At 52.8% G+C, this 26,511-nt stretch overlaps 1 protein-coding gene across 5 annotated transcripts in view; it reads left to right on the plus strand.

The window, feature by feature from the left end:
- Positions 1–1,632: 1,632 nt before the first annotated feature.
- Positions 1,633–26,511, plus strand: part of MSI1 (musashi RNA binding protein 1) — a 77,696-nt gene continuing 52,817 nt past the window's right edge. For 3 of the 5 annotated variants that reach the window (XM_081966381.1, XM_081966382.1, XM_081966385.1), the window contains exons 1-5: positions 2,105–2,298; positions 2,772–2,812; positions 3,232–3,313; positions 3,473–3,557; positions 20,377–20,418. In XM_081966381.1, coding sequence (XP_081822507.1) covers positions 2,240–2,298; positions 2,772–2,812; positions 3,232–3,313; positions 3,473–3,557; positions 20,377–20,418 — 309 coding nt within the window. In that variant the 5' untranslated portion in view covers positions 2,105–2,239. Of the gene's footprint in view, positions 1,708–2,103; positions 2,299–2,771; positions 2,813–3,231; positions 3,314–3,472; positions 3,558–20,376; positions 20,419–26,511 lie in introns of those variants that run through there. The other 2 variants (XM_081966383.1, XM_081966384.1) reach the window with 2 other exon arrangements.

The raw sequence follows: 26,511 nt of genomic DNA on the forward strand, positions 1-26,511 counted from the left end.
CATAATCCCGACTGCATAATGAGAACTCCAGATTGCAGAACAGGGTGGCCCAAGTTTGAACCAGGCGTGCCAAGGCGGCGTATCATTGAACCTGGGTGTCAAGAAGGCCCTTTTGCTGAAAGAAGCAGGGACTCCCCAGCATGTCGAAGTGTGAGAGAAGTGAGGCAAAGCACACCCAACCCCGGGACCTCCTGGACTCAGGCTGCGGTTCCCAGAGATGGAAATGTTATCATTCCTAGCTTAAAGTATAACCCATCAGGGCTGTGAACTCCCCTGTATAGGCCAAGGCAGGTGGATCAAGGCTAAGGAACATGTGTGTGTGTGTGTGTGTGTGTGTGTGTGTTTGTGGACAATTTGTAGCTTGCAATGCCAACATATTTTCCTGAAGCCTGGAAATTAACACTCTGGAGGGGGGCAGGTGGAAGGGCTGTGAAGGCCTGGATCAGTTGAAGAATTCTCCCTTGAAGGATTCTGCCCGTCTGAATGAAAAAAGGAGCACTCCCATCTGTTGGCTAAGGCTGTGTGGATGCCTACAGGCCCTGCAACCCCTGAATGATCTAGGGCTGGATGGAAGTGACCCCCTCACTGCCTTTAGGGGGTTTGACCAGTGATGGAAGGCCAGGAGGGGTATCCTTTGGACGCTTTCACACAGCAGGCAACGTGGTTTGCTTGGCTTCAGCGGAGGCTGCCCTGTGAAGTCAGCCGCTGCGATTTGGGCTTAGAGCAATGTGTGAATCCATCAGTGGATAAGTGATAACTTAAGTGGTAGCTTATTAGTGCCCTCAGACTGACTTTGAACCAACTCAGGCTTGCTGGGGGGCACTGGAGGGGGACGGTGCAAGGGTTAGGGGCTCAGGGACTGATTGGGAGGGGAGAGGATTTGTAGGAAGAGGCGGTTGATTGCTCTTCCCAAGGCTGTTAAATAGGCCACCCATCCAGGCCGCTGCTCTTGTGCCCTGGGCCAGGTCCAAAATTGGACGCCAGAAGGCAAAGGCCCCTGGCAGTCTCGCTCTTCCTCCTTCCCAGAGTGGGAAAAGGGAAAGGAGGGAGAAGTGTGGAAAACTCTGCATGGCGACCAGGTCAGGCTTTGGGGCTCTGCCCTCCCAAGGTCGCGGCTACTGGAGCTCTGACCTCAACCGCTGGAGGGACCTGCATCTCATACGCAGAAACCCGAGCTCTGCAGCTCCCGGCCAAAGCCGGCTTCTCGGCCTCAAGGTGAACCTGGCCACCTCGGAGGTCTCTGGCCCACTCGCCCCATTCGCAGCGGCTCTCCCGAGACACCCCCGCCCCGCCAGCCCTTCACCCCGGCCGTCCTGCAGGCGGGCTCCGCCGATCGGTGCGATTCCTGGCCTCCAGCCAGAGGCCGGCCGCAGATCGCGCGGCGCAGGCCTGGGGATGGGGTCGGCTTCGAGGGCTTGAGGGGGGGGAAGCGGCCTTCGATGGGCATCAGCGGGGAGGTGGCCGGGCCTGGCTGATGCCCTTCTCCTCCCCGCCGGAGCCCTCCAGCCCGCGCTGCCCGGCCGCGCTCGCCGAGTCACATGCTGGTCCTTGTTGCCGGCTGGATGGGCTTTAACTCTTCGCGGCCCGGGCTCCTCCTCCCCGCCCCCCAGTTCCAGCGAGCAACAGTAATGAAGGGCCGGGCAGGGCCGGGAAGAGCAGGGAGCCCCCCCTCCCGGCGCCCTTGACCATGGAGGCCTCGTCCCGCAGGTAGAGAACAAAGCGGGGAGGCGGCCTGCCCGCCACGCTTCGCCCGGCATCGCAGCCGGCACAGACCGAAAGGGCGCCTGGCCCGGCCCAGTTCGGCCCGGTGCGCTCCGCTCGGAGGCGAGGCGAGTCCCTCAGCGGGAGCCTTTGTCTCCCGCCGCCCCCGAGGACCGGAGCTTCTCCGCGTGGCTGACCGGGGAGGGGCGGGGGGGGGGCTGGCAGAAAGAGAGCCGGCTGGCCGCGACCCCGCGCGCATGGCCGCCTCGCGCGTTCCGCCACCCGCCTCGCCCGGGCGCAGCCACCTTCTGCGCGTTCGCCGGCGGGCCGGCTTTTATGCTCACGCCGGCCACCCGCCTGCCGGGGGTGGGAGGAGCCGGGCAGGTTGTCCCCGCCGGGCCCGTCCCTCCCGTCCCCTCCCCGCCCGGCTGAGAGGGGTCGGGGGAGGGGGCAGCATGGCCTGGCCGCCCGGCCCCTTTTCCAGCGCTCAGCTGCCCCGGGAGTGTGGCGCTGGTCCTCGCCGGGAGAAGTAGCCCGAATGGAGACCGAAGCCAGCCAGCCCGGCCTCGCCTCTCCGGACTCTCCGCACGATCCCTGGTACTCGGCCCCGCCGGCCTCCGCCGCGCGCTCGCCCGCCTCCCTCCGCTCGCAGAGCCGCCGGCGTCCCCGCCTCCCGCGATGCCGGGAGCTCGTGGCCGGGGAAGCGCCCGCCGGCCGGCCGGGGGGAGCCGCCAACATGGCCGATGCCCGCGCCGCGCTCCTAGCCGCTCCGCTCGCCCGCGCGACGCCGCCGGCAGCGCCTCCTCCTTGGCTGGCAGGCTATGCTGGCAGCCCGCCCCCGCCGCATCCCGGGGCGCCCCGGCCGCCTCCCGCGCTCCCCGCCCGGCGCCCCGGAGCCGCGCCCCCCCCTCGCCGGAGTTCCGGGGCTCGGCGGCGGCGGCGGCGGCTTCCCGAGGCTCCCTGCGCGGCGCCCCCGGCCCTGCCCGGTCCCGGAGCGGGGCGTCCCTCGGCCGCGGCTCCTGGCTGCTGCCGGCGCCCGCCTGACTGGGCTCTCTTTCTTCCCTCGCTAGCAAAATGTTCATCGGGGGACTGAGCTGGCAGACGACGCAAGGTGAGCGGCGGGGCTGGGCGGGGGTCACGGGCGCGGGTCTCGCCCGGCGGCACCTGCCGCCCCAAACTTCGCAGCTCCTCCCCCAGAGCCTGCCTCCCGCCTTCCCGCCGCCGCCGCCGCCCGCCCGGGAAGAGGGCTGCGGGCCGTCCGGGCCGGGCCGGGGCTTGGCGGGCTTTGTGGTGGGCTGCGGGGGAAGCCGGCCCGCTGTCCTCCCGGGCCCGGGCGGGCGGAGTTGGGGCGGGCGAGCCGGTGGGAGCTGCTCCGGAAAGGCTCCCGGGGGCCGGGAGGGCTCTCCCCCCTCCCCTCCCTTGTCCGCTGCGCCGGCTCGGCGGGCCGGAGGCTGCACGGCGGCATCTCCCGGGACCCTCCGCCCTTTCCCGCCTGGGAGCCCCACGGGTGGCCTTGTGTTGTGCTTGCAGAAGGCTTGCGGGAGTACTTCAGCCAGTTTGGCGAGGTGAAGGAGTGCCTGGTCATGAGGGACCCGCTGACCAAGCGATCCAGGTGAGGCTCCCCGCCGCCTCCTGCCCCCCCCACCCCACTCCCGGTGGAAGGAGGGAGGGAGGGAGGGAGGCGCCTGCTGCTCCCCGCCCGCCCGCCTTCCTCCTAACCGAGCTTCTCCCCTTCTCGGCTGCCTCCCTTCCGGCCCTCCATCCCGTGCAGGGGATTCGGTTTCGTCACATTCATGGACCAGGCCGGGGTGGACAAGGTGCTGGCCCAATCCAGGCACGAGCTGGACTCCAAAACGGTGAGTGGCTTCTCTCTGGCTGTTGGGCTTTGGCTTTGTGTGGGGGAAGCGTCCCTTAGAGCCGGCCTTCCCTCTGCATCTGGGAAGGGGCCCGGATTGGTTGGTTGGACCGGCAAAACTTTCTCTTCTTTGCCGGAGCAAAGTTGACATGGAGTCTCTTTTTGAGCCATGCCTGGCTGCTTGGCAGAAGCCGGAGGTCTGGCCTCTTGCGTTTCCCATCCTAACTGGGAATCCTGGGAGTTGTAGTCTCCCCCGCTTTCAGGATGCCAACTCAAGGAATGGGTGCAATCATAACGGGCACCCCACAGGTGACTGGACCGATGTCAAAGGATGGGGACGTGTCTGGTTATGGGGCCAAGGCCAGGCTACCTAGAAGGTGGCTTAGAGACTCTGGGACCAGTGGGAGGACTTTCATTTGAGGACGGGTAGAAATGCCTGGGACAGGGGTGGGATCTGGACTGGGATCTGTTTTGGGGACCTGTAGGCCTTCCCCTTGGGAACCCAAGCTGAAGTACTTCCAGTGCCTCCTCTTCCCCACGTAATCCCAAAGGGAGGGAAAAGGGTCCCGGGGGGGGGGGCGCTTTCCCACAAAGCAAGAGTCGATCATGCTGAGACGCATCTTTATCTGCTCCACAGAAAGTGGTCTCAACTCATCCTGGGCTCAGATCCAGGGGTGGCTGTTGGGCCAATGGAGTTCTCAGTATCCGTTTCCAATGTTGGGGGGCCGCCAGATGTTCTGGGGGCTTGGTTGACTGGTGAGGCTGCCTCTCGTCACCCCAATAAAGCTTCTCATTCAGCACTTCATGTCCCCATTTTGCTCCCACCTGGAAAGGCGCAGCCTCCCTGTTCCAGGTTTCCCCAGACATCCCATGCCAGCAATAGGGGGGGGGGATATCCCACCCATTATCCTCTCCAGATTGGCGACGGGGTTCCACGGGGTTCCAGATGGCATTCTTTTGCACCCCTTTGGGTCAGGAGAGAGGAAAGTGAGAGGGAGGAACGTGAAAATCTGCCCGTTTCCCATCCCTCTGAAGGTAACAAACTGTCCCCTGAAGAGTTTTTTTGTGTCCTCCGTCCCTCCAGTCTCCCCTCAAGCCTATTTGCAGCTTTAGCAAGCAGAATCCTTCTTCTCAGGAGGTGAGAAAGGCAGCTAAGCTTAATCTGCCCAAGCAGCAGTGGGGGCTGGGGGGGGGGCAAGGAGCAGGATCCATATCCTGGGTATTAATAACAGGGCCTAGTTCAGCCCTTCTGGTGGTTTTAAGATCCAAGGTGCCTGAAAAAATCAAGCCCCAACTCCACTCGTGCCAAATTTTATTTCATAACTTGTAATTTGCCGGCCCAGATTCCCAAAATGTCTCAAGTCTAACCCATTCCTAAGAAGACCTGGAGGTTTACATCTCACCGGCCTTTATTTTAGAGGCTGTGGGTGTGAGATTATGAGATTATAAATGCTTTCAATATTTTATTGTATCAACTGTTGTTTTACTCCTGGTACTATGCTTAGTAAAAAGCCCATGGTAAATTAAAATACTACTGGTACTAAGGTGGCTGAGTAGGGGTTTCAACCCACATCTCCAAAGAGTCCATAGGTGTAGTCCTTCCTTGATTAATTTGTGGATTAATTAATGTTTGGTGTTCTTCTGTGTAACTCAGACGTGTGAATATGTGTGTATAACTGGGATCATGATTCCATTAAACCAGATTTGTTTGAACGACAATTGTTGAGCAAGCATCAAGTTAGTCAAACATTAAGTACGGTTTACAAATCCCAGGGGCTTGGTGGCATGATGTGTGTACTCACCCTCGGTGTAACACTGTGTAGATGCGTTGCCTTCCTCTGCATGGAGTGAGCAGGCATTTCTTGTTGAATACTTTTGGATACTTTGCTCTGGCTGAAATCTTTAGGTTCAAGGCTTGGGCTAGAAAAGGGAACAATGTTGGTTTTTAACATGTTTTCTCTCCCGCGAATGGCTAGGAAGGAACAATGCTCCTAAAAATTATCTTGCACGATTCTCATAAAAAGAAGGAGAGCTGAGCTGCTCCCCCTCTTTTGGTGGGGCTGAGTTTCAGTTCCCTCCCCCGCCCGTTCCTGTTCAAATCCAATTCCTAAAGTAGAGAAACAAATGATGTTCCCTTGAGTGAGTGGTAAGAAAGTAGATCATTCTCTCCACTGCCTGATCTGTATGAATCCAGGGCCTTGTGATTCTGGTGTTGAGTGCAACAAAAACATCATCCTAAAAGTTAGGCACTTTCTTTGATTAAATTCAGCTTCTCGGTTTAGTTTCCTTATAACTTCTCAGTCTGTGCCTGGTACGGTTGGCATCAGCAAGCAAGCTCTGGATTGTCCTTGCGATGCTCCTGGCCCTTTAGCCCATTTTTCCAGCAGAGTGGGTGGGTGGGGGGATTCCCTTCCCCTGGACTTTGCTATGGGGCAAAGGAAAGTCGTATCGTAGCTGTTGGGGAAGAGGGTCTGTTTCGGTGGTCTGGATGATGGGGGCCTCTGCAGCTGGCCTAATCTCACGGACCCTTCAGATGAAAGTCCGCTGATCCCCATTCTTCTCCTCCCAGCCTTTGAAAACAGGGCTGGGGGCCTCCTTGCAAGGCGGAGCAGGTGGGGGGAGGGGCTGAGCAGAAGGGGTCTCGGGCGAGACAGAAGGCGATGGGAATGAACGGCCGTGGCGGTCCCCGATGTGTCTGGCAGGCTGGGTGGAGGGAGGAAGCCAGCGGTGGAGATGGCAGAACCTGGGCCCAGAAGGACTTATTCCTCTTTGTTTGGTGCTGAAACAATTTCCCGCCTTCTCCTTCCTCTGTCCCCTCCAGGCTTTGCGGGGGGCTGATTCAGGAGGTCTATAGGGCATCTCCCCTCTGGTGTCAGGAAAAAGCCCCCTCTTTGGCTTGAGTGCTTGGAGAAGCTGACTCTGGGTCCTTTGCCACTTTTAATTGGCATCTCAGACTTTCCCCACCCCAGAGATGGCCTTTTTGGATCCTTCCTGGTTTATTGATTTATCTGCCAATCGGTAGAGGAGGGGACCTCAGGGTGGGCATCGGGGGGGGGGGGCTGCTAGGCAGACTCCTCCAGGGCCCAGGAAAGCCAGGAATGCAAAGTGCTCTCTTGGTGCCATTATGTAGCACTAGGAGAAGCCCCATTTCAAGGCCTACCTAATGAGTGTGGCTGTGTTACAAAAAAAACCCTCTGCACAGCCTGGTAGCCCAGTTTGTGAGATGCAGTGGGCACCTGGGCAGCAGGAGTCTGCCTACTATTGTCTAGGCAAGTTTCATCTTTGGAGACCAACCCCAAAGAACTGGATAACCTCTCTCAACTGGAGAGAGACGTTGCGCCGTTTAGCCAGGGAGGATTTAGACAAATCTCCTGGACCAGAACCTCCAAAGAAGGACTTTCTGCCTTTCGCTTGGACTTTCCAGGTCTTTTCTCTCGTAAAATGGAGCGGTTTTCCTTGGCTTTCTATTCTACAGGGCTCCATTCCTCCCATGGGTTATTACCCACTTTTGCTAAATTTGCAAAAAAGGTCCCCCGAGGATGTGCTGCTTTGCTGGCAGAGTACCTGGGGGATTGTGGTTTGCTTTGGTCTCCCCTGGAGTTGGGAAGACCGCCCAGTGCCACACTATACTGTACTGGCCTTGTAAAGTGTTAGGCAGGAACCATTTCTCTTTATCACTTTGGTGCTTTCACTGGGGCAACCGAGATTCCCTTATTAGTCAACGTTGGTTCACACGTGCAGTTTTCTCTAGCTGGAAGCCTGGCCTGAACGCTGGAACCGAAGCTGTAGGGAATTTGTGTCTTGAGAGCAGAAACGGACATGTTGCTTCCCTCTTCCACTTGTTATGCTGCATTCAGACATGTCTCCATCTGCAGGCTTCGGTGATGGGGTGGAAGAAGTCTGCAGGGGCTGCAGGGCTGGGTGATTCCCCCCCTCCCCTCCCCCGAGAGAGCAGAAGAGTTTCTTCCTCCACCCAAGAACGGGCTTTTTTGGGAAACAAACTCTTCGTTTGGGAGGGAGATAACTGCAGGCTGCACTTTGTTTATGGAAATGTAAGTTTAATAGATACCTTGGCTGGACTCTAACATTTCAAAGGCTGGGGAGTCTGGAGTAGTCGAAGGTGTTTGTTTTTCTTCCCAGGCGGAGGGAGGGGGTGGGGAGGGTGGAGATGAGGGGGCGGAGTGGGTCCTTCAGGTTCAGGATGGAGCAATTTGGCTCTTAGCTTCCCCAGGAATCTGCCAGCGTGTCCTCTTATCCCAGCGATGGCAAACCTTTTTGTCCTCGCGTGCCAAAAGCCTACACCCAAAATGTAATGCGTTGTACATCCTCCCTGAAGCCTCCTGAAACCAAAAACGGGGCGCAGGAAGGAGCAACGCACCCCTCCTGTGCTCCCCTGCCTCCCCGTGCATGAACACGCGTCTCCCGCATGCGCGGCAGAGATCCAAAAATCAGCTGGCCAGCGGGAGGCACGCATCCATGCTGAGCTGGGCAAGGGCTCACGTGCTGGCAGAGAGAGCTCCGCTTGCCACCTGTGGCACGCCTGCCATAGGTTCGCCATCACCGTCTTATAGAGTGGTGGTCTGGGGAGGGGTCTCCACATTCTCATCCTTGGATATAATGGTGTCCAATCCAAGAGTTCCCAGGCTGCTGTTGCGACTGGGGGCTGCTGGGAGGGCGATCTTTGGGCCCGTTCAGTGTGACGTCAGCCTCTTCTGGGTGATGCCAGGGGGCTTTAGCATTGTGGCGAGGGGTTGGAGCAAAGGCTGTGATCCTTGAATGATGACTGGAGGAGGAAGCCACATCCACAGACAATACAGATAGTTCTCGGCTTGCAACCATTCTAAGTTACGAAAAAAGTCATTTATGATTGGACCTCGTATTTACGACTGTCGCAGCTTTCCTGCTTGTCACGTGATCAGAATCCAGGGGCTTGGTAGCTGGCATGTATTTTTGACAGTTGCAGCGTTCTGGAGTATCAGGATTGCCGTTTTTCACTTTCCTGGGTCCCAAAGGTGCTTTTTTCAAGAGGTGGCATAACTGGAACTTCCTGTTTTTTCTCTGAAGATGTTTCGCTTCTCCTTTAAGAAGCTTCTTCGGTTCTGAATTCTTTTTCTTCAGCTTCTTTTTTCTTCAAGGCAGAGAAGCGAAACGTCTTCAAAGAAAAACCAGAAAGTCCGGTTGCCTCTTGAAAAAAAAGCACCTTTGGGACAACCACGACCTGGAGGACGGAGAATCTCCATAGACACCTTCCCAGGTGGCTTCTGACGAAAGTCAACGTGGAAAACTGGATTTGCTTAACAATTGCGTGATTAACAACAACAGCAAAAAGAATTGGGTGTTGCTCACTTAACAACTGCATTGCTTAGCAACAGAAGTTGCAGTCCCCGTTGTGGTCGTATATTGAGGAGACTCCCTGCGCATAGTAGTTCAAAACCTAGAAAGGAGCCTAATGGCCATGCTGTCTGGGGAAATGAGGGATCAGGCAACTCCCTTTTGTTTCTCCAATTTATAGCCTGACTCAATTGTCCGAGCCATTCTAGAGTTCCCCAAGAGTTATGGCTGGTTTTGCAGACCGGCCAGTGGGAGAGGAGGGGAAGAAGGGATAGTTCCATCTGAGTAGTGAGCAGCGCACAAATGGAGCGTGTTTGCATGCTGCTCGCGCAAGTGGGGATATATGTGCGCGTGCTCTACCGCCATACGACAAAAAAGATGTTGAGACTTTGGAAAAAGTTCAGAGAAGAGAAACTAAGATGATCAAAGGCATGGAGACCAAAACTTATGAAGAACGGTTGCAGGATTTGGGTCTGGCTAGACCAGGGGTCGGCAACCTTAAACACTCAAAGAGCCATTTGGACCCGTTTCCCACAGAAAGGAAAACACCGGGAGCCCCTTGTTCAATTCTGGAGCCGACTGGAAGTTCAGTTCCCCCCACCATAGAGTCTCCTCCTAGCGCGGCATACTTTTTCCTCTACCTGTCATAACCGAAAGCCCTATCAATTGTGGAGACAACCGGAAAACCCTCCCCTCGCCATAGAGTCTTCTCCTGGCAAACTGCTTCTCCCCACCCCCCGGAAGCTCCTCTCAAAGTTGTGGCAACGACCGGTGACGGAGCCGCAACAGAGAGAGGAAAGAGCGACAAGCGGCTCCAGAGCTGCAGTTTGCTGACCTTTGGGCTAGTCTAAAGAAAAGAAGAATTAGGGTGACATGATAGCAGTGTTTCAGTTTTCGAGAGGCTGCCCCAAAGAAGAGGGGGGTCAAATTATTCTCCAAAGCTCCAGAGGGCAGAACAAGAAACAATGGATGGAAACTAATCGAAGAGAGGAGCACCCCTTGAATTGAGGAGAAACTTTCTAACAGGGAGGACAATTAACCAGTGGAACAGCTGGCCTCCAGAAGTTGTGGGCGCTCCGTCACTGGAGGTTTTTAAGAAAAGACTGACAGTCACTTGTTTGAGATGGTCTAAGTCAATGATGGTGAACCTTTTCGGCACCGAGTGCCAAATAGGAGCACTTCATCCGTGCATGCGTACATCATGCGTGCTATGTGCACGCACTTGTGTGGGCCATGACCAGAAAGAGGAGCTGCCCAGAGGCCATGCACATGCCAGAAAATGAACTTCTGGTTTCCGGTGTACACATGTGCAACAGCCAGCAAGTCTTCCGGTTACTGCCGATCAGCTGGCTCGTGCGCATGATCATACCAGAAAACGGAAGACCAGCTCTTCTGGTTTCCGGCACTGCTGCATGCGCAAAGGCCAGCTGATCAGTGTGCGCACATGTGCAGCAGAAACCCACAAGAGGAACGGGCGACGCCATGTGTGCCAGGCAACATGGCTCTGCATGCCACTTTGGGCATGCGTGCCACAGGTTCGCCATCATGGGTATAGGTTCTCCTGCTTGTTCAAGGGGCTGGACTAGAAGACCTCCAAGGTCCCTTCCAGCTCTATTCTATTCTAGGCCACTTTCTTCAGCCCGATTCCAAAATGACTCAAGGTGTGGTAGGGCCCCCCCCTGTAGACGAGCCAAGGAAGGCTGGACTAAAAGTGTATGTGATAAATGCCGGTTTGGTTCTGAAGCATGATGTGGCTTCTATTATTCCAGGATGCAGAATAATGGCTGCAAATCAACAAAGGAGGCAGATTCGGACTGAACGTTGGTAAAAATGCCAGCTGCTTTCAACTGTACAGTTAGTTTCAAAGCCAAAGGGTCCTGGGAACAGGGGTGGGTCCTATCAGCCCTTGAAGGTGGGCCAACAATGCCACTTTATAGTTATAGGACACAACGACAGGATCTTGAAACCTGTTGACATTTCTCCCTACCGTGTGCCAAACGAAAATTTAGGGTGGAATTATTTGGGGTTCCTTTTTCATGTCTGTCCCTTCCTTCCCCAAAGTCAGCCTTACATTTCTTTACTATTCTTCTTTACTAGCAGCTGTCTATGGCAGGGGTCTCCAACCTTGGCAACTTTAAGCCCCTAACCTTGGCAACTTTAAGCCTGGAGGACTTCAACTCTCAGAATTCCCCAGCCAGCAAAGCTGGCTGGGGAATTCTGAGAGTTGAAGTCCACCAGGCTTAAAGTTGCGAGGGTTGGAGACCCCTGGTCTAAGGGAACGTTTTCATTTGGATTCTTGCAGTGAGCATGGGGCTGGTCTGGATGACCTCAAAGTTCCCTTCCAATTTTACAGTTGACTTTGATCACCCTCTCTCTCTGTGTGTTTTGTGGAGAGGAGGATGGGGGGGATGCCCTTCGGCAGTTTATAGAATCTGGATTTAAGAATCTTCTGGGAGGGGAATGGTGACATTTATAAATTGCATTAAAAGCTCGTTCCATTGCAAGGCTGCCCTGCCTGTGTTTTGATACAAGCAGGCCTTGACTTAGCAATCGGTCACTTAAACGTTTGAAGTTATGATGGAACCCTCCCCCCCCCCCAAAAGGGACTTACAGCCCGATTCAGAATTTCTGATTCAGAAGCACCTCTCGCGCAGTCACACCATCGCTTTTTGGGGGCTCAATACCTGGCTCACCTTTACAGGTGTTGGCAATATCCTGTGGTCAGGTGACCATGAATTTCCGTATTTCCTTTTGGTTTCCAGCAAAAAACACACACACTGGATAAAACAAGTTCACTTAAGAGCTGCTGCGACAAAGATCATAAAAAGTGGTCATATGGTGACCCACTTAACGACTGCAATGACTTACGATCGTAACCCTGGGCTCTGTTAAGGTTGTAAGTTGAGGTCTACCTGCGTAGGCCACATTTAATTTTCTGTTCAATTTATTTGGACGTGCCACTTCTGCATCGTTTGCACTGCCCTGCTACCCCTAGCGTTTCCTTGCCCTGCCATTTTTGGGGTCCAAGCCTACCCTCTCCAAGCGGGTGCCCTCCAGATGTTTGGGGATGTCTCACATTGCAGAATCCCCCCCCCCTTGCCATGCTCCTGAAGGGCATCAGATTGAGGAAGGTGCCTTTCCATGTTGGCAAAGAAAGAAAATGGGGGACGGGTTGGACATTTCTTCTGAATGTTTTGTTGTGCCAAAAGGTTCCCCCCACCCCAAATTTCCTGGTAAAGCAGCTGGATGCCAATCTGCAGGATTGGAAAGGAAATGTGGTTGTGAGAAGGATGGAGACAGACGGGCCATCGGGGCAGGGACTTGGAGACTAACTCTGAATCCTTGCCTGTCCCTTTGGAAAAGAATCCCCTTATTGGCTGCGTTCTCACAACACGCCGAACTCTTTACTTGGGTTATCCAAACAGACTGGCTGTGTTCACACAAGATGCTGTGCCCAAACCAATAAAGCCTTTAGTGGGCAAATGGGATGGGCTGCTTCACCGAACATGGAAGGTGTTGGCTGAGTTCCTAGAACAACATGGAGCCACCAATCTCCTGGCTGCCCTTCGCCCAGCATGGCAGGCGAGTCTGGTCGGGAGGGAGGGTCTCCTTGCAGAGGCTCATGCTGGGAATCTGGCCAGTTCCTTTTAAATTGGGTTATGCAGCCCCCAGGCCATGAGTTGGCTGGGTTGTTTCCTTCATAAAAATAGCAAGAGGGACCTTATGGGGTTTGCTTGTAGGATCTCGGTCCTGCCTTTTGAATGGAAGCTCAAGACACCATAGCTATAGAGTTCCCTCCTCCTGTTTGTTCTCATCACAACATCCCTGCAAGGTAGGATAGGCTGCGAGGGAGCAACTGGCCCAAAGCCGTAAGGCGCCCCAGTGTTGGGGATGAGTGGGAACCAGAACCTGCATTTCCTGATGCAGTGCTAGGTTGCAACAACAGAAGGACAGTATCAAGATCACGCGAATTATTAGGACTACTTTGTAATGCCTTGGTAAGACCACACCTAGAATATACTGCATCCAATTTTGATCACCATGCTTTTAAAAAGTTGTTGAGACTCTAGAAAGAGTGCAGAGAAGAGCAACCAGGACGATGAGGGGACTGGAGACTAAAACATACGATGAACGATTGCAGGAACTGGGCATGGCTGGTCTAGTGAAGAGAAGGACCAGGGGAGACAGGAGTGCAGTCTTCCAATATTTGAGGGATTGCCACAGAGTGGAGGGGGTCAAGCTGTTCTCCAAAGCACCTGAAAGCCAGACCAGGAATAATGGATGGAAACTGAGCTAGGAGAGTTTCAACTTGGAAATAAGGGAAAAAAATTCTGACAGTGAGAGCAATCAACCAGTGGAACAAAGTTGCCTTCAGAAGTTGTGGGAGCTTAATCACTGGAAGCTTTCAAGAAGAGATTGGACTGCCATCAATCAGAAATGGTGTAAGGTCTCCTGCTTGGATGATCTACAAGGTCCCTTCCAACTCTTAAAAAGGATTAGTGGGCTGGAGGCTAAAACATATGAAGAACAGTTGGGTATTTCTAGTTTAATGAAAAGAAGGACATGATAGCAGTCTCCCAATATTTGAGGTGCTCCTCCAAAGAGGAGGGATTCAAACTATTCTCCAAAGCACCTGAGGGCAAGACAAGAAGCAATGGATGGAAACTAATCAAGGAGAGAAACAAATTGCAATTAAGGAGGAATTTCTTAACAATGAGAACAGTTAATCAGTGGAACAACTTGCCTCCAGAAGTGGAGATTTTCAAGAAATCTGAATAGGTACAGGGTCTCCTGCCTGAGCAGGGGGTTGGACTAGAAGACCTCCAAGGTCCCTTCCAACTCTGTTATTCTCTATTCTGATGCCCATCCAACTTATTATCCTCTGTCCTCCACTTCACATTTGCGATTGAGGAAATCCGATTTCAAGTCGCCCCTGTGACTGTCTCTCAGACCCACCTCCCTCACAGGGCTGTGGTTAGAAGAAAAGATAAATAAAATAAAATGTTTGTATTTATCCATTAATTGGACAGAAAGAACTATAGGATGGCACTGGGAGTTAGGAGGCTTATGCAAAAATCAGATAAAAGAGAACGCAAATCAACATTCGCCTTTGGAGGGCTTCCATAAATGGGGATTATTTATGAAATGGGGGAGGGTATTTGTCAGATTGCAGGTGAGAATTTGCAGAAATTTGGGTGCTCCTACCTATTCAAATATAATCTCTGCCTCTGGAAAGCTAGGGGGTCAGGAAAGATCAGGCTGGATTCCCAGCCTCTGGATTTTTCCCACCCCTGTGCTCGGGGTCATTGGGCGAAGGAGCACTCCATCCTCAAATCCTGCCTTTAGACCAGTGTTTCTCAACCGTGGCGACTTGAAGATGTATGGACTTCAGTCCCCAGAATTCTTTGCTGGCTGGGGAATTCTGGGGGTTGAAGTCCACACGTCTTCCAAGTTGCCACGGTTGAGAAACACTGCACAGCAGTCATGAGCAAATGTGTCCCACGGTGTGCCTACCTCAGAAGTGTGTCAAAGCCCAAATATGCTTTTTTGCTCTTCCTAGCCTCTGCCCAAGGTAAGGCCTTCAACCCATGGCCCCCTTTATCCCCTGAGGGGCCACAGGCCCCAAGGGAGAGAGCAAAAGTATGACACAATATGTGTGAGGGTTACGGAGTCCTGAATTCAAAGGCTAGAATTCAGTAATTCTGAAATTTTTGGGACAGAAACTCACTGGGAGCTTGAGGGAATCCCCATGAAGTGGGGCAGAAAATCCTTCATTCTTGTATTTTTCCATGGGAAAAAAAATTGCCATTTTAAAAAAATATATCTTTCCCCCCCCCCCGAAAATTAATTAGCAGCATAATGAGGGGATACAAAGACTGCTCAAATTGGATAGCACTGAAGTTATAATTAGCTTTTTTTTAAAAAGAGAAAGGTGATTTATCTGCAGGAAGCAACCATGCATATATAATAGAGCTCATTGGGGCATGCTAAAAAGGGGACACGAATAATTTTACCCTCTCTTATTATATTCCCCTTAAAATGTAAACAAGACCAGCAGGTGTCTGGCATTGCTATGGAGGGGTTATATTTGCAGGTATGTTGATCTCAAAAGGCGTTCCAACAAAGCTTGGAATCGGGGGGAAAAAAACAACCCCACACACATTCCAATAAAATATATTTTGAATCTTGCCTTCAGGCTGCTGGAACAGGGCCATGCCAGAGTCAGTTGTGTGAGCGAATGGAAGTTGCACAGCGAGAGGGAAGGGGGCAAAACACAGACCCAGAAAATACGCAAGTGGGAGAGAAGCCCCCAGCTGCCCCCAGGGCCCCACTCTGATGGTCTGATCAGCCTTTCACCTCCCTCCATGTAAGGCAGGGGTGTCCAAACTTGGCAACTTTAAGACTGATGTAAGGTCAGCCAATAAACTAGATGGTGGTTAATGGTGGCCCTTTTCACACAATCGCAACACAGCACAGCTTGCAAAGGGCTCTTGCTGGTAGCAAAGGCATCGTGCCCAGATGCCTGGAATGTCTCTCTCTTGGGTTTCTTATGATCTGCCCAGGAACAGAACCTTGAAAGCCTGAAGTGTGTGTGGGTGTGGGTGTATCCTGGTCAGCCAGGGGTGGGGTGGGGGAGATTGCTTGTTGCAAAGAAATTCCTGCCCTCCCCCCTTCCTGCAGGCAATCTTGGCCTTCTTATCAGCATTGTGGGAAATTTGGGATGCTGCATTGCAAGGAAAGGAAACTGGATGGCATGTAGGAGGAAGGTTCTCTCCTGATAAGAATACACCCCCACCACCCACATGGCACTCAGGATTTTTTTGGGACAAAGTGTGTGTGCGTGTCTGTGTTTTAACTCCTGACAACTGCCTGGAGAAAGTCCCTGCAATTTTTGTGGCAAGTTTAAGAGTGCGTGCATTGAAAGGAGTTTTGGGGTAAAAACAATAGTTTTATTGCTGTCAGGGAAATTATGAAAAATAAGTGGGGTCATAGGATACTGGTTCTCGTTTACAAGATGCAAAGAAAATGCACCTGTTAGTCCGGCAAGGAGGGGTGGGCAGAAAACAGTGAGAAGGTTCTTTTCATTCCCATGGACTAAAATGTAAATGGACACAATATAAATGTGACAATTATTTATGTTTCGCCATTTCCTTTCCTGCCACGTTACAAATTAATATTTGGTAGCCACTTTGGAGTCTGCTGAAGTCCCATTTTCCAACTTTAGGGAGATCCCATTTGCCTCTGGAATGCTTGTCTGGCCGCCTGCATTTGGGAAATAATTTTTAGAAGAAAGTTCACTAAAGATTTAAGGACATGGGCTTGAGGGATCAAGGCTTGCCAGACCTACCTGGACACCCACGCCACCCAAAAGGCTCTGCCCCAGAAGGAATTTTGTGCCAGGCATGCCAACCTGCTTAATGGGAAATCCTTGTTTAAGTGTGACGTGCAAATTGAAGTTGCCCCTTCTGGTTTACAAAACCAGAATGGAAAACTGGCTATTGGCTGCTACGCTGCTATGGTAGCATGATGGTTGGGGTTGACCCAAGAAGGCAGCACTCAACTCAGTCTCCTAAATGGCTGATGTCCTGCCACAATCATTCCTGTCCCCCAGGAGGGAAGTGCCCCAAGTTTAGGGCCATATTGCAATTTTACTGGGGGTTAAGGATGAAATATACCTGCTTAATAGCACTATTGCCATTGTGACTTCCGTCAGTTTGCTGCTGAATTTTGGTGGCCTGTTCTTGAGATCTTTCGGGGGCCAAAAAAAGGCTCACCTGGCTTAATCACCCACAGCGTTTGATGCATCCATACCTCCTGTTTAGGGTCAATGGGTCTGTGAAGGGTCTTCTCTACTGCCTTTTAATCTCAAGGATGTTATTATGATTTTGCATGATTTTAGCCCTTCTGCCCATATGCAGCATTCCCAAAACCTCTTGGCCAATGGCCAGGGAACCTTGAGCAAGATCGGACTGCTTAAATGTAATTTTGTGTTTTCCCCTAAACTGGTTCAAATGTTTTTGGTCATCTGGGAGGTAATTATCCAGCATATAAAATCATTCGTCCTCAGGTCCATGCTGCCTGAATCATAAATTGAATAAATACGCTAGAACAGAAAAAGTTATAGTTCGGGAAATTCTGTTCGTTCAAGTTTTCTAAAGAATCTATATTGTTAGGGAAGGCAGAGTATTTTGCGTTCAACTGGCAAAAAAATGAACCAAATGGCACCAGGATGGGGGCCTATCCAGTCCAAGACAACAGTTCCCATCAGTGAATGTGGGGAGAATGCCATGGGCCACAGCAGTTGTAGATGTTTGATTTAACTGAGCATAATGGCTGAATTTGAATTTGCTGAATTTGCTCACAATTGAAGTCTCTGCCTCCCTTTGCATCTCCTGTGATGGTTCTGGTTGTTTTATCCTCGTATTCTATTTCATGCAGTGCCCTGCCTTGAAATCTGATAAGAGGAGAACTGATGTGTAAAGTCAGTTTTGAATTAAATACACGAAAGCCACTCACCGTGGTGCAAAATGCCAGATATCTAGATAGATTGTCAGGATGAGGGAAGGCAATAGATAAACTTTTCTCCATGGGTCTTTTGATGGGATTTGAGAAGAAGGCACTGGTGCATCTTTGGGGCGGCTGGGGCTGTTGGAGGCCCAGATTCTTCACAATAAACGAAAAGAAAGGAGGAGGCCAACAGGAATGGGGAAATCAGACAGGGTATGTCCTTCTGGCCAGCTCAGAAAGCAGGGAAACCTTGCAGAGTTGCATGTAGCTGGAAAGGCCTTCAAAAGCCCGGTCTTTGCTGGCTCTCTGCCCTGCAGGGGACCGCCTCCGCTTCCCTGGGATGGAAAGTCGATGAAGTGAGGGAGCTGCTGATGTGATGCCCTCTCAGCAAAGTGAGGACACCAGAAGGAATTTCTTCATCAGGGCTTTGGACCTTCCAGCAGCCTCATTTAAAGAGAACACAGGGCACAAAATACCAAGACTGGAAGGGGCCTCGGAGGTCCTCTAGTCCTACCCCATGTATTTTCAAACTTTCCACACTTGCATTTGAACTGTTTCTCAAAAGAAGAAAATCCTTTACGGGCTGGGAGGAGCCATTCTGGAAGGCGATGAGTGGCCAAGGACGTCACTGTGGGTGTGAATATCTGGTCTTGGATGGTATAGTCCCCTCTCCAGGGGTCCCCAGCCCCCCTGGTTCCCCAGCCTTCCATTCCACCCAAGGGACACCCTGAGAGGGGACATCTGTGGCACCCTTAACAAACACAGTGTCCTTGGGAGGGTTTCAAGAAGAAGCTGGATGGATGGCTTAGGTGCTTTTGCTCCCCACGGCAGTGGGAGAGACTAGATGGTCCTCATGGTTCCCAAAACTCCATGATTTTCGCCCCCAGATGCCTGCGCCACACCAAGCAAATTCTGAAGCCAGGGTTTTTGTTGTTACAGTATCTGTGGGGCCGTGCCCCCCCTCGCCCTGCTGCCCATTCCTTTCTCAATGAAGATGCGGTGACCAGGGAGGTGGGCAGTCTTGGTCCAGAGAAATTGGGGAGGGGGGATTTTCCTGCCTCAGAGAAAACCTTCACCTAAGTGGTCCACCTGCACATTTGATGGGGAATTTGGCCTGTTCCAGTGGGTGTATTATTAACCCTGAATGGAGGCCCCCGTACCCAGAGGAAGTGGGGCCACGGAACCCAGTTCACGCCTTCTGGGTGCCTGGCACGTCTTGGGAAAGCTGGAGCCACCCCAAGCTGGCACACCTGAGAGCAGATGCTTCCAGGCCTCGACTTTCCCCACATGGCAGGGAGGCCTCCACTCTCTGTGCCCCACACACTTCCTCTTCATGCTGCGGGGGGGGGGGCTTCCTGTACCCCTCCCCCCAGCCTGTAATGGCTGTAATGACCCAGCTCTTACACCAGCTGCAGCAAAGCCTCCCTTCTCTCTGGCTGACACGTCTCCCCCGCCCCAATAAAGCAGCAGTAGAGTCACCCATGCTCCCTTCTCAGGTGAGCTGTTTGGAAGACAACATGGCCTCAACGGGGAGCCAGATTTTAATCCCTTCTGGCCTCCCAGACCAGGAATGCAAATTGAGACATCCTAGACCTGTGATGGTGAACATGTGGCACTTGTGCCAGAGGTGGCACACAAAACCCGCTCTGGGCACGCGCACCATCATGAGCTGCTCATTTGGTTTCCTGCATGCGCATGCGCACCAGCCAGCTGGCCTTCGCGGGTGCTGGAAAACGGCCTGAAAACGGCCCGAAAAATGCCCCAAATCCAGGCTGTTTTTCAGGCTGTTTCCGGCCCTTTTCCGGGCTGTTTTTTGGCTGGAAAAACAACCCTGAAAACGGCCCCCAAAACCCAGCCTGAAAATGGCCCCCAAACCAGCCAAAAACCGGCCATTATACAGGCATGTGCGTGTTGGCCAGCTGGTCTTCGGGTTTCCGCCCCGCCAGCACACGCAGATACACACGTGTTCCAGTTTGAGCACTCGGTGCAGAAAAGGTTTGCCATCAGTGTCCTAGACAAACAGCTGTTCACCTCCAGGGGTTGAGATCCCCTCTGAGGCTGATTTCGTCATCAGGTGGCTTCTTCTGGAAGGAGAACGTTTTCCTGCTGCCACCTGCCTCTTGCTAACTTAAACCCCTTATTCCGTAACCTGTGCTCCAGGAGGGGCCTTGAGATTTTGCTCTGCGAAGCCTTTTCACAATTTGGAAGGGTGCCCTTCCGGTACCTTTTGGTCCCCGTACTACAAAAAAGATGTTTAGCCTTTGGGAAAAAGTTCAGAGAAGAGCAACTAAGATGATTAAAGGCCTGGAGACTAAAACATAGGAAGAACGGCTGCAGGATTTGGGTCTGGCTGGTCTACAGAAAAGAAGAATTAGGAGTGACATGTTAGCAGTTTTCCAGTATATTTGAATGGCTGCCACAAAGAAGAGGGGGTCAAATTATTCTCCAAAGCACCTGAAGGCAGGACAAGAAACACAGGTTGGACCATTGACCAGATTTTTGGTTGTAATTCAATTATTACTTTCCATGATTTGAAATTCCACAATTCTATTTCTTCCCCTTGTCTTTGTGGCTGCCATGCCAAAATGATGATCGATTAGGGTTCAAAATCCTTGCCTCACCTGTGTGTTTGATCTTTTTATTCCTAAATGAAGACTTCTTTATTGGTTAGTTAAATGTCATTCATTCTTTTCTTTTCTGTCCTCTCCCCACCCCCCCTGTAATTTCCAGAATTCTTTTGAATAGTTAACAGGAAATCCTACCAAGTTCTACTTTGGTGAAGGGGACTTAATGGGAACTCTGGATTGCACCCCAGTTTTTAATTGTTACACCCAGCAAGTTGTCATATTCCCTGTCATGCACGTTCTTCTATGCTGCCGTGTTATTTTTCTGTATACGATACTGGAGAATATTTGGTCCCCAGTAAAAACTGTAGATACATCAACCTGATTGGGAAAAAAATTATCATGCTTCTCTTTCAGATTGACCCGAAGGTCGCCTTCCCTCGCAGAGCACAGCCTAAGGTAGGTACTCTTTATTCATGTAATGGTTATATTTTTATTCTAAAGAAAAACTAGTATGTTGGTCTTCAGAACAAAAGTAAAACAAAACAGTGGTGAAAAGCAAGCTAAAAAATGAAATGTAAAACAGAGCACCAAAATGCAAAACGTAAGATACAAGAATTTCTAGGCAGCAGAAAATGACAAAATTACAGAGAATCTACAGACAATATCAGCTCTCCACCTGAACTGTTACGTTTGGCCATCATGCTCAATCGTGGTCTGGTAGTTTATATCTTTATTTTGTTTAGGGACGTGGTGCCTCAGTGGCTAAGATGCTGAGCTTGTCGATCAGAAAGGTCGGCGGTTCAGCGGTTCGAATCCCTAGTGTCACGTAACGGAGTGAGCTTCCGTGACTTGTCCCAGCTTCTGCCAACCTAGCAGTTTGAAAGCACGTAAAAAATGCAAGTAGAAAAATAGGGACCACCTTTGGTGGGAAGGTAACAGCGTTCCGTGCTTAGTCATGCCGGCCACCTGACCACGGAGGTACCTTTGGACAGTGCTGGCTCTTCGGCTCTGAAATGGAGATGAGCACCACCCCCTAGAGTTGGGAACGACTGGCACAGATGTGTGAGGGAAACTTTTACCTTTACTTTTTATCCTTATTTTGATCTTCGTTCCTCTGTCAGTTTTTGAGTCCCCAACAGAAGCTTATGACTCAGAAAACCATCAGCAAAGCTTTGCAAGCCACAGCTAGTGGATTTGTGCGTTTTGTGTACAACTCCACCTTGAGTAACTTAATAAAGGAGGTGTTAGATTGGGTAATGGATAGGCGCACACAGGCTTAACGGTAACAACAGCTCTTTATTAAGTACAACAAGTGAGAACAATCCAGCGAAGGTTGAGTCTGACAGCAGCCCTTTTATAGGGAGCTCTCCAACCCTTTGACCAATAGGATTAAACCTCTGTTCCCACCGGAAGAGAGGACCTTGGTGGAAACCACTGTAGTTAGAGCAGGTATCTAACACCCCTCCCCTCTTGGATGGAACAATCCTACTAGTTACGTAGTCACGCAGGTAGGCGGGCTTTTGGGTAGCTCTGCCTGACCGGCGCAGTTCAGTAAGAGGGGTTTCCTTGGACAGTTCGGATGGACCTGTTTGCTCCGCAGCTCCGCTTGGTGGAAGCTCCTGGAACCTTTCACACACCGCGGCTGGAGCTTCTAGAGCCAGTTCGCTTGGAGCTTGCTGCGGGCCTGCAACAAAACCAGAGAAGTTTCCCAGAACCCTCGGGGTTCAGCTGGTCGTGGAAGGAGTGAGTGTTTGCTCCTTTTGGGTAGGGCTTTGGCTAACTCATGCAGGAGTTACCTCTGGTTGTCTAAGAGTGGAGTTGGAGAGGCGGCCATGGAGTTGGTCAATATGCCTTCTCCAATTCCTACCGTCCTCGAGCTCTAGGAGGTAAGAGCGAGGGCTGGTGGTGCCTATCACAGTGGCAGGAATCCACAGAATTCCCCCGGCATAGTTGTGGGCATATACCGAATCCCCTATGCTAAAAGTCCGAATCTTGCTTGTGGAGTCTGGGGGCGATGAGGCAGAATAATTGGGGTGTAACCCGTCTAAGTGGGACCTTAGCTGGCGACCTATGAGAAGCTCAGGGGGGCTTCTCCCACAGGTGGTACTTGGTGTGATGTGCTGAATTAGCAAATAGCAGTCAACCCGTGTTTGCCAATCTCCCAGGCCCATCCTAGCGAGGGCCTCTTTTGCAGATCTCACCATTCTCTCCACCTGACTATTGGAGGCTGGATGGAATGGCGCAACCAGGGCATGCCTGATTCCCTGAGCTGCTAGGAAGGTCTCAAATTGCATGGCCGTGAATTGGGGCCTGTTGTCAGAGACCAAGATGTCAGGCAGGCTGTGCGTGGAGAAAAATCTCCGTAGCACCTTGATGACCGCTTCTGCCGTAGTGGAGGTCATCAGGACTACCTCTAACCATTTCGAATAGGCGTCCACAACTACGAGAAATGTCTGGCCGTGAACTGGCCAACAAAGGGAGGAGGAGCTTCCGGCAATGGCGGTCGCCTTCCTAAGCTCCTAAGCTTACCATGGAGCGTCCCGACTGGGTAGGAGGTTGCTGCCGGCCCTCATGTCATCGGAGGGCCGAGAATTGGGTAGCCCGACCACCCTGGCTTGTTTTGGGCTCGTTTTAGCCCACCAGGGTTGGTCGGAGAAGAACGGAGAGTGGAAGGAGCGGAGCGGCTGTGAGCGGCTGAGGAGGAAGCCGGGAGGCAATGGCGGCGGCGCGCGCAGCGGCGCGAAGGCGCGAAATTTGAACTGCGTTGCGAAAAAAATGCAAAAAAATGGGAAAAAAGCAAGAGAATGGCACCAAAGAGAACAAGGTTCTCCCTACGACTCCAGAGAAGACAACGAGGCACTGGAGGCTCCGGAGAGGTGAGCAGATCAGGGAGACAGTCAGGAACGGCAAAGGGAGATGGCTGCAGCGTTGGAGGTGTGGAAAGAGCTGCAGCCAGGGACTCCTCTAGGACATTTGGCTGTAGCCTGGCTGCTCCCATGCTCCCGGGAACCTGGAGAACCTGGAGAATGTTCCTACAATTTTTGGGAGCTTTACCCAAATTGCAATGATCACTGAGGCGCCGGATGGGGACCAAGATGAATGTGTTGGGGAACCAGAAGTGAGGAGAGGAACTAAAATAACGGCTGGGGATGGCCTAGAACTTCAGAGGCCACTGGAGGCCCATTTCAGGGCTATGGATGGGCCTGACTGATTGCCTAGATTAAAAACAGCTGGGCTCAGAATGCCCCCCCCCACCCACTAAGGATCCCACATCTGTAATTATATCTATCCTCAACCACCTTAGACTGTTTCCCATTTTTATGACATCTCTGCCTTGCTCCACTTTGGGAATATTTGAACATTTCCCCCCCGCCCTCTTTCCAAGTACTATCTGGATACTAAAGCCTCCAGCTTTAGTATCCCATTAAGACCTTAGCCCTCCGGCTATTGACTTTTACTACCTGCACCCTTACCCAATTGGGCTTTAATATTCTATCAATTTATTCAAGGTTAGACCTGCTCCGCCTGCGGGAGGCCCCTCTCTCGCAGGTATGGCCCTTGGCTCTTACAAGGGCCTGCCTTGATGACGGGTTTGTGAACCCCGAGAGGTGGAAGAAACGGAAGCTGAGGGGATTTTTAGTCAAATGTTTTACATTGTTTTTAGGGGGTTCCAGGGAGGGGTGGGTGGGTCAGATCAGGAGCGATGTGAGAGCCGGGCCTCCAGGTGTGGTCGCGAGCAGAAGGGGCGGAAGGGAGGAGGAGGGGGAGGACACCATTCCTATACAGGGCTCTTTAATTCCAACGGTCGCAGGGAGGGGCAGATACGAGGACAGCTTAAGAACTTACAGTCGGTTGGGAGACCGTGGTTGCTGGTTACACCCGGTCGCTTGTACCAACCCCCGCGTTCTAGGTGGTCAAGAGTTACAGACCCAAGGCCTGAGGCTGTTGTTATGCAATGCGAGGTCCGTTGTTAACAAGGCCCCCCTCATTCACGATCTAATTTTAGAGGGGGAGCCGGACCTCGCGGGAATAACGGAGACCTGGTTGGGCCACGAGGGAGGTCTTCCCCTCGTCGAAATGTGCCCACCAGGCTACCGAGCATTTCACCAGCCCCGGGCCCAGGGAAGGGGCGGTGGGGTGGCAGCAATTATTTGGGAGGACTTAGAGCCGAGGGAGTCTACTGTGCCACAGACGTCCGGATGTGAATCCCTTGTTGTGAAATGGGGGCCTGGGAGACAGTTGGGCCTGCTGATAGTATACCTGGCTCCTCGCTATACATCAGCGGCCCTGCCCGAACTCCTCGAGCTGATCGCATCGGTGGCGGTTGAGACCCCCAAACTTCTAGTGATGGGGGATTTTAACCTGCCATCGATGGGAGAAGCATCAGAGGGGGTTCGGGAGTTCATGGCTTCCATGACAGCCATGGACCTGACTCAAATGATTCAGGGCCCGACACACGAGGGAGGACACACTCTGGACCTTGTTTTTGTCTCTGGCCAGTGGCTGAGTGATCTGGGAGGAGGGGACTTAACCATCACTCCCCTGTCATGGTCAGATCACTCACTCCTTCGTCTTGACTTCCCTGGTGCTACCTCCCGCTGCGGGGAGGCGGAACCGGAAAGTTCCAGATGGTTCCGCCCCAGGCGCCTGATGGAACCTGATAGGTTCCAGACGGAGCTTGGGCCACCTCCTGTAACCTTGACCCGCCCCCGGGTAGAGGACCTGGTAGTTGCGTGGAATAATGCAACTATCGGGGCCTTGAACCGGGTGGCGCCTTTGCGGCCTCTCCGGCGGCAACGATCCACCCTAGCCCCTTGGTTTACCGAGGAGCTAAGGGTGATGAAGTGCCGCAAGAGACGTCTAGAGAGTCGCTGGAGATCCTCTCGCTCCGAATTTGATCGAACACAGGCACGAGCCCATTTAAGGACGTACCTTGTGGCATTGAGAGTGGCCAAACGTCAATATTGTGCCACTCTCATTGCATCCGCGGAGAACCGCCCTGCCGCCCTGTTTCGGGTGTCCCGCTCCCTCTTGTTTCAGAGGCCGCGGGAGGCCCCCCTACAGGGCAGGGCAGAGGAATTTGGTAAATATCTGCAGGATAAAATCGCTCAAATCTGGAGAGATTGGGTTCCTGTCAGTGATCCAATGGAGACGTCCATGGCGAGTCTTGAGGTATCGATCTGGGAGGAGTTTGACTTGGTTGCCATCGAGGATTTGGACAGATTGCGTGGATGACTGCGACCCACCACATGTTTATTGGACCCGTGCCCCTCCTGGCTTGTACTGGCATCCTGGGAGGTTACACGAGACTGGCTCCTGGGCCTTGTGAATGCTTCGCTGAGCGAGGGGCCTCTCCCGGCCGCCTTGAAAGAGGCGGTGGTGAGACCCTTGCTCAAGAAGCCTTCCCTGGACCCTTTGGAGCTGGCCAATTATCGTCCTGTCTCCAACCTTCCCTTTTTGGCGAAGGTTGTAGAGAGTGTGGTGGCCTACCAGTTTCCACGACATCTGGAGGAAAATGATTATCTAGACCCGCGCCAGTCCAGCTTCCGCTCCGGTCACAGCACGGAGACGGCCTTGGTCGCGTTGGTGGATGATCTCTGGAGGGCCAGAGACAGAGGTTGTTCCTCTATCCTGGTCCTATTAGACCTCTCGGCGGCTTTTGATACCATCGACCATGGTATCCTGCTGCGCCGGCTGGAGGGGTTGGGGGTCCGGGGCACCGTTTTGCGGTGGTTCGGCTCCTACCTTTCTGACCGGACGCAGCGTGTGTTGGCAGGAGAAGAGAGGTCGACCCTACGCCCCCTTACTTGTGGGGTGCCACAGGGGTCGGTCCTCTCGCCACTCCTCTTCAACACATATATGAAGCCGCTGGGTGAGATCATCCGTGGTTTCGGGGTGGGATACCATCTGTACGCTGATGATACTCAGCTGTACTTTTCCACCCCGAACCACCCCAACGAGGCCATCGAAGTGATGTCCCGGTGTGTGGAAGCCGTACGGATCTGGATGGATGACAACCGACTCAAGCTCAACCCCTCCAAGACAGAGTGGCTGTGGGTACCAGCTCCCCGGTTCAGCCAGTTAATTCCATCATTGGCCATTGGGGGCATTCAACTTGCCCCCGTGGAGCGGGCGCGCAATTTGGGCGTCCTCCTGGATGCCCGGCTGTCCATGGATGACCATGTGACAGCCGTGGCAAGGGGGGCGTTCCACCAGGTTCGCCTGGTGCGTCAATTGCGCCCCCTACTGGACCGGGACGCCTTACGCACAGTCACTCATGCGCTGGTGACGTCTCGCTTGGACTACTGTAACGCTCTCTACATGGGGCTTCCCTTGAAATGCACCCGGAGGCTACAGTTGGTCCAGAACGCAGCCGCGCGGGTAATTATGGGGAGTACTAGGTACTCCCATGTGACACCGTTCCTGCGCGAGCTGCACTGGCTTCCTGTGGTCTATCGGGTGCGTTTCAAGGTTTTGATAATAATCTTTAAAGCGCTCCATGGCTCAGGACCTAGTTACTTGCGGGATCGTATTCTGCCCCATACATCC

This window comes from Natrix helvetica (genome assembly GCF_964273705.1).
Source record: "Natrix helvetica genome assembly, chromosome: 14".
In the NCBI taxonomy this organism is placed as follows: domain Eukaryota; kingdom Metazoa; phylum Chordata; class Lepidosauria; order Squamata; family Natricidae; genus Natrix; species Natrix helvetica.